Source organism: Erinaceus europaeus, chromosome 11, assembly GCF_950295315.1.
Source record: "Erinaceus europaeus chromosome 11, mEriEur2.1, whole genome shotgun sequence".
In the NCBI taxonomy this organism is placed as follows: domain Eukaryota; kingdom Metazoa; phylum Chordata; class Mammalia; order Eulipotyphla; family Erinaceidae; genus Erinaceus; species Erinaceus europaeus.
Window position 1 is genome coordinate 49,908,620 of NC_080172.1, and position 6,981 is coordinate 49,915,600.

General features: G+C 47.5%; 1 protein-coding gene across 1 annotated transcript; it reads left to right on the plus strand.

Annotated features, from left to right (window-relative positions):
* The first annotated feature begins 122 nt into the window (after window positions 1-122).
* Window positions 123-6,933, plus strand: LAMTOR2 (late endosomal/lysosomal adaptor, MAPK and MTOR activator 2). Its single transcript, XM_007535436.3, has 4 exons — window positions 123-446; window positions 643-805; window positions 6,039-6,128; window positions 6,308-6,933. Exons 1-4 carry the CDS (start codon window positions 379-381, stop codon window positions 6,362-6,364), a joined length of 378 nt encoding a protein of 125 aa, XP_007535498.1. The 5' UTR covers window positions 123-378; the 3' UTR covers window positions 6,365-6,933.
* The last annotated feature ends 48 nt before the right edge of the window (window positions 6,934-6,981 follow it).

Consider the following 6,981-nt stretch of genomic DNA (forward strand, 5'->3'; position numbering starts at 1 on the left):
TACGGTACTTGGAAAACACAGTGACTCTCGGCCGGCCCGCAGCTACTGTGCCTTTATTTTCCCTCTACTCAGGCCTGAATTCTCTCTTCCCAAGACGGCCACTGACCCCTCACTCCCGCTCTGCCCCCGCCTCCCCGGCCGCGTGGTCGCTAAGCAAAGGCGAACTACACTTCCCAGGGTGACCCTGCGAGTCCACGAGGTACTACAACTCCCAGCGATCTCCGCGACGAGGCTGCGTGGCGTCGGCGCGGCCGACGTGAGGCCAGAAAACTACGATTCCCAGGCCACCCTGAGGCGGGGCCTCTGGACTACGGAGAGCGGCAGGCAGAGGGCGGTGGGCGGTGTCCGGGACCTGGGTGCGAATCGGGAGACGCAGCCATGCTGCGTCCCAAGGCTTTGACGCAGGTGCTGAGCCAGGCCAACACTGGAGGAGTACAGAGCACCCTGTGAGTTTGGCCGAGGACCCTGATGGCGAGCGCTGGGGAGGGGCGGGGAAGGGAAGAGCTGGCAGAGGGGTGCAGCTCTAGGAGCAGCTCTAGGGACCAGCAGGGAGGGCCCCGTGGAAACAGGAAGCTGCCAAGCTAGGGGCTGCGGGCAAGCTCCTGACCCAGGCGCTGTCCCTCCCTCCCTGCCCCTTGCCAGGCTGCTGAATAACGAGGGCTCCTTGCTGGCCTACTCCGGCTACGGGGACACGGACGCCCGGGTCACCGCGGCCATCGCCAGCAACATCTGGGCCGCCTACGACCGCAATGGGAACCAAGCGTTCAATGAAGACAATCTCAAATTCATCCTTATGGATTGCATGGTAGAAAGTCGGGGAGGGAGATGTCCAGGGGTTACCCAGATCTCAGATGGCTGGTGGGGCAGCGACAGGGACAGGCTGTCTGAAAGATGAAATAGAATATACATATTTACTTATTTATTGGATAGAGGCAGTGAGAAACCAAGAGGGAAGGGGAAGATAGAGTGAGAGACACCTGCAGCACTGCTTCACCACTCATGAAGCTTCCCCCCTGCAGGTTGGGCCAGGGGCTTGAACTCTGGTCCTTGAGCATGGTAATGTATGCTGTACTAGGTGTGCCACCACCTGACTTTTTAAAAGACTTTTCTGTTTGTTTCTTTTTTTTAATTTCCTTTCCTTTCCTTTTTTTTTTTTTTTTTTTGTCTCCAGGGTTATACTGGGGCTTGGTGCCTGCACTACAAACTCACTGCTCCTGGAGGCTATTTTTTCCCTTTTGTTGCCCTTGTTGTTTATCGTTGTTGTTGTTATTATTATTATCGTTGTTATTGCTGTCGTTGTTGCTGGATAGATAGGACAGAGAGAAATGGAGAGAAGAGGGGAAGACGGGCGGGGGGTGTGTGTGGAGAAAGATAGACACCTGCAGGACTGCTTCACAGGTGGGGAGCCGAGGGCTCGAAGCGGGATCCTTACGCCAGTCCTTGCGCTTCACGCTATGTGCACTTAACCCGCTGCGCTATCGCCCGACTCCCCATTATTTATTTTTTAAAGATATATTTATTTGGGAGTCGGACAGTAGCGCAGCGGGTTAAGCGCATGTGGCGCAAGGCGCAAGGACCAGAGTAAAGATCCTGGTTCGAGCCCCTGGCTCCCCACCTGCAGGGGAGTCGCTTCATAAGCGGTGAAGCAGGTCTGCAAGTGTCTATCTTTCTCTCCCCCTCTCTGTCTTCCCCTCCTCTCTCGATTTCTCTCTTTCCTATCCAACAATGACGACATCAATAACAACTATAACAACAAAAAAGACAACAAGGGCAACAAAAAGGGGAAAAAAAGATATATTTATTAGTGAGTGAGAGGGAGCAGAAAAAGAGAACCAAAGCATCACTATGGCACTTGAGATACTGGGGATTGAACTCAAGACCTCATGCTTGAGAGTCCAGCACTTGGTCCACTGCTGCAGTGGCATTCTTAATAGACCTCCCCCCCCCCCCAATATCAGGCAGTGGTGGGTATTGAGCCCTGGAGCCCAGATCTCAGGCATCTCCTACAGCTGGTGGGATTTGGGCAAAAGCCCCTGAATCTCTCTATGTCTTTACCTTCTCATTAAGAAGGAGACAGTATTCATTTCCCCCACCACCACCACATTGCAGGGTCGTTGTAAAGATGAAGCCAGATTAGATATAAAGACACAGGTTGGGAGTCCTGCGGTAGCTCAGCAGGTTAAACGCCCATGGCTCAAAGCACAAGGACCTGCCTAAGGATCCTGGTTAGAGCCCTCAGCTCCCCACCTGTAGGGGGGGTTGCTTCACAAGTGGTGAAACAGGTCTGCAAGTGTCTATCATTCCCCTTCTTTGTCTTCCCCTCCTCTCTCCATTTCTCTCTGTCCTAACAATGACAGCATCAATAACAACAACAATAATAACTACAACAATAATAAAAACAACAAGAGCAACAAAATTAAAAATAAATAAATAAAGACACAAGTTAGCCTTCAGACCCCGGACCTTCCCTTTCAGTTTATAGACACGGGGTGAAACTCAGAAAGGTGAAGAAGATGCCAGGAGGCTGTGAGCTTCTTGAAAATAGAAACTTCCCCATTCAGCACTGTGTCCATTTAGTCAACAAATATCTAGGCTCCCTGAAGTCCTTAAAACAGGAGGGGGGAAGGAAGTTAAAAATAAAAAGACAAATCAGTGGAGGTTCCACATGAGGCCTGTTGTCTTATGTATGTCTTTTTTTTTTCTTTCTTTCTTTCTCTCCTAAGGTTATTGATTTACTAACAGAGGAGAGAGGGAGGAAGAGAGAAAGAACCAGAACACTGCTCTTCTTTGGCATAAAGTGGTACCAGGAATTGAACCTGTAGCTCGTGGGGCCCCTGGCTTACAAGTTGGTGCTCTAACAGGCTGAGCTAGCTCCCCATCCCATATAGGTCTTAATAAAATAATGGCCCAGGAGGTGATACAGTGGCTAGAGCTTTGGACCCTGGGGGCTAGGCAGTGGTACAGGTGGATAAGCACACCTATGACTAAGCTTAAAGACATGGGTTTGAGCCACTCCCCCACTCCCCAACTCCCCACCTGTAGGAGTCCACTTCACTAGCAGTGAAGCAGATCTGCAGGTATTTTTTTTTTCTCTCTCTCTCTACCTCCCTGTCCTTTCTTAATGTCTCACTGTCCTATCTAATAAAAAACAAACAGAAAACATGAACTCCTGAGTTCAGTCTCCAGGTATTGCATGTGCCAGAGTGATTTCTCTGATGTGTGTGTTTTCAATATAAATAAACATATTTTAAAAGGAAGTTAAGAGAAAGAAGACTAAAGACAACAAAAGGGAAAAAATGGCCTCCAGGAGCAGTGGATTCATAGTGCAGGCACCGAACCCCAGCAGTAACCCTGAAGGCAAAAAAAAAAAAAAAAAATCCAAGAGTTGGCAGGGAAGTATTAGACTATCAAGTATGGGGTCCTAAATTTGACCCCTAGCCAAATATATGCCAGAGTGATACTCTGATTCTCTCTCCCTCTTATTCATTCTCACTAATAAATAAATGACTCTTAAAAATACCTTTTTTTGTGTGTGTGAGAGAAAATGACACCAGAGCATTACTCTGGCACATGTAATGCCAGGCCTTAAACTCAGGACCTCACGCCTGAGAGTTCAACACTTTATTTATTGTGCTTCCTCCTGAATCACACAGATAAATAATTTTGTTTAACAAAATACTTTTTTAAAAAACTTTATTTTTATTAGAGACAGAAATTATGGGGAAGGGGAGATAGAGATGGAGAGAGACAGAGAGACACCTGCAGCCCTGCTTCACCACTCGTGAAGCTTTCCCCCTGCAGGTGGGGACCAGGGGCTTGAACCCGGGTCCTTGCGCACTGTAGTGTGTGCGCTTAACCAGGTGCGCCACTGCCTGGCCCCACAAAATACATTTTTTTACATGTTTATTTATTTCCTTCCTCTGCTGCCCTTGTTTTATTGTTATAGTTATTGTCGTTGTTATTTTTTATTTTATTTATAAAAAGGAAACATTAACAAAACCATAGGATAAGAGGGGTACAGCTCCACACAGTTCCCACCACCAGAACTCTGTATCCCATCCCCTCCCCTGATAGCTCTCCTGTTCTTTATCCCTCTGGGAGTATGGACCTAAGGTCATTGTGGGATGCAGAAGGTGGAAGGTCTGGCTTCTGTAATTGCTTCCCTGCTGAGCATGGGCGTTGACAGGTCGATCCATACTCCTAGCCTGCCTCTTTCTATCCCTAGTGGGGTGGGGCTCTGGGGAATCAGAGCTCCAAGACACATTGGTGGGGGTTGTCTGTCCAGGGAAGTCTGGTTGGCATCATGCTAGCATTTGGAACCTGATGGCTGAAAAGAGAGTTAACATATAAAGCCAAACAAGTTGTTGACTAATCATGAACTAAAGGCTGGAGTAGTGCAGATGAAGTGTTGGAGGGGGTCTCCGTTTTGTAGGCAACTAGTAGGCATATTTTAGTTATATTACAAAGGGCTTGTGGCTATACTAGTTTTTTTTGGCAAAGGAGAAACTTTATTATATTAGCTAGTAGGCTTGATGTCTGTAATATACTAGGTTTTTTTTTTGTTTTTTTTTCCTTGAGCCTGAAATCTGAAATGCAAGTGGATCCAAGTTACTGTCTGGGGAGATGATGTCATGGCTGGGAAAAGGACCAGAAAGCTGGATCAGGGAAGAGAGTAGCTCCCTAATATGGGAAAGGTGTATAGATATTGTTGACTGTATGTTGTTGTTATTGATGTCATTGTCATTAGATAGGACAACGAGAAATGGAGAGAAGAGGGGAAGACAGGGGGAGAGAAAGACACTTGTAGACCTGCTTCACCACTTGTGAAGTGACCCCCCCCACCCCCGCAGGAGGGGAGCCGGGGGCTTGCACCGGGATCCTTATGCCGGTCTTTGTGCTTTGCGCCACTTGCACTACCGCCCGACTCCCCAACAAGGTACATTTTAGTGGCTCTATGGCACTCTCAGGCCGGAAGTTCCAAGTTTGTTCCCTGGAATCACATGTCCCAGAGTGATGCTCAGGTTTTCTTGCTCTCCTCCTCTCTTTTTCATAAATAAATTAATTTAAAAGAAAGTGAGAGGGCAGCGGGTTAAGCACATGTGGCACAAAGCACAAGGACCGGCATAACGATCCCGATTCAAGCCCCTGGCTCCCCACGTGCTGGGGAGTCACTTCACAGGCGGTGAAGCAGGTCTGCAGGTGTCTATCTTTCCTCCTCTGTCTTCCCCTACTCTGTCCATTTCTCTCTGTCCTGTCCAACAACAACAATAACAATAAAACAACAAGGTCAACAAGAGGGAATAAATAAATATTAAAAAAAAGAAAGAAAGAAATAGCATAATAGTTATGTAAATAGACTCTAATGTGGCGCTGGTCAGTAGTGTAGCAGGTTAAGCACACGTGGCACAAAGTGCAAGGACCGGTGTAACTATCCAGGTTGGAGCCCCGGCTCTCCACCTTCAGGGGGGTCTCTTCACAAGTGGTAAAGCAGGTCTGCAGGTGTCTATCTTTCTTTCCCCCGTCTTCCCCACCTCTCGATTTCTCTCTGTCCTATCCTATGACAATAATACTAACAACAATAATAATAACAACAGCAACAATAAACAAAAGGGAAAAATACCCTCCAGGTGTAGTGGACCCAAAGTGCAGCGATAACCCTGGAGGCAAAAAAAAAAAATAGAATAATGCCTGAGGCTTTCGAGGTTCCAAGTTCAATCCTCCATACCACTATAAGCCAGAGATGAGCAATGCTCTGGTAAAATAATAAATAAATACTGAAAAAGTAATAAGGTTTTTTAAATAGCTGGTAAATCCTCTGTTACTATGAGATAAAGTAGGGGTTTTAACAGAAAAACCAAGTTTGAGAAGAATTGAGTTTCCCAGAATGAGGTTAGCAGGGAACTTAGCTGAGGCTGGAGTCCAGACTCAGGACCTCAACCTCCTTCTGGAGCTGTGCCCAGGACACAGAAGGGCCCCTGAGGGAAGAGGGGCTCCAGGTGACCAGCAGAATCCCACCTGTATGATGTCTTCCCCACCAGGAGGGCCGAGTAGCCATCACCCGAGTGGCGAACCTGCTGCTCTGCATGTATGCCAAGGAGACGGTTGGTTTTGGGATGCTCAAGGCCAAGGTAGGTTTGTGCCCGTCTTTCCGTAGTTCTCAGTCCAGCCTCCCTGCTTCTCCACTGTGTATTCTTCCCATCCCCAGAACCTTCCTCATGCCATCTCCTATCACCCACTCTGTATGGGTTGGAGGAGCTGCCTGCATTTGGCATCCCTCTCATGGCATGTGTTTCTGCTCCCTCTGCAGGCCCAGGCCCTGGTGCAGTACCTGGAAGATCCCCTCACCCAAGTGGCAGCGTCATAATAGTCACGGTGCACGGTGGAAGCTGGAGTCTGCAGAGAGAGAGAAACCATGGAGGAGAAGGATCCCTTGGGAAATCTGCAGGGACACTGGGGGTGAGGCTGGGGCTTTGTTTGACAATTCAGGAATAAATTCAGTTGACCCAAGAGGTGACTCTCAGGCATGAGGTCCTATACCTTATGTTGCATGTGTCAGAGTGGTGTTCTGGTTTTCTGTCTCCTCTTCATAAATAAATGAGTAAATTTTAAACAAAAGGAAACAAAGTGCCAGTGGAATAACTTACTGTGCTGCTTTCCATGTGTGTGACTCTAGTTCTAGCCTGGCCTCCACTGCATTGAAAGAAGCTTCAGTACTGTGGTCTCTTTCTTTTTCTTTCTTTCTTTTTTTTTTAAATTTCCTTATTGGAGGATTAATGTTCTACAGTCGACAGTAAATACAATAGTTTGTACATGCATAACATTTCTTAGTTTCCCACATAGCAATACAACCCCCACTAGGTCCTCTGTCATCCTTTTCAGCTGTGGTCTATTTCAATCTCTGTCTGCCTCTGTCTCTAGCTTTAAAAAGCAAAATATATATATATGTGCTGGGAAAGTGGTTCAGCCAGTAGAGAGCTTGAG

What these genes read in the sequence shown, in the direction of transcription:
- LAMTOR2 (XM_007535436.3), top strand. Translation starts at nt 379, where the DNA reads ATGCTGCGTCCCAAGGCTTTGACGCAGGTGCTGAGCCAGGCCAACACT. An exon ending in GGAGGAGTACAGAGCACCCT is followed by an intron (nt 447 to 642) that starts GTGAGTTTGGCC and finishes GCCCCTTGCCAG; the next exon opens with GCTGCTGAATAACGAGGGCT. An exon ending in TCATCCTTATGGATTGCATG is followed by an intron (nt 806 to 6,038) that starts GTAGAAAGTCGG and finishes CTTCCCCACCAG; the next exon opens with GAGGGCCGAGTAGCCATCAC.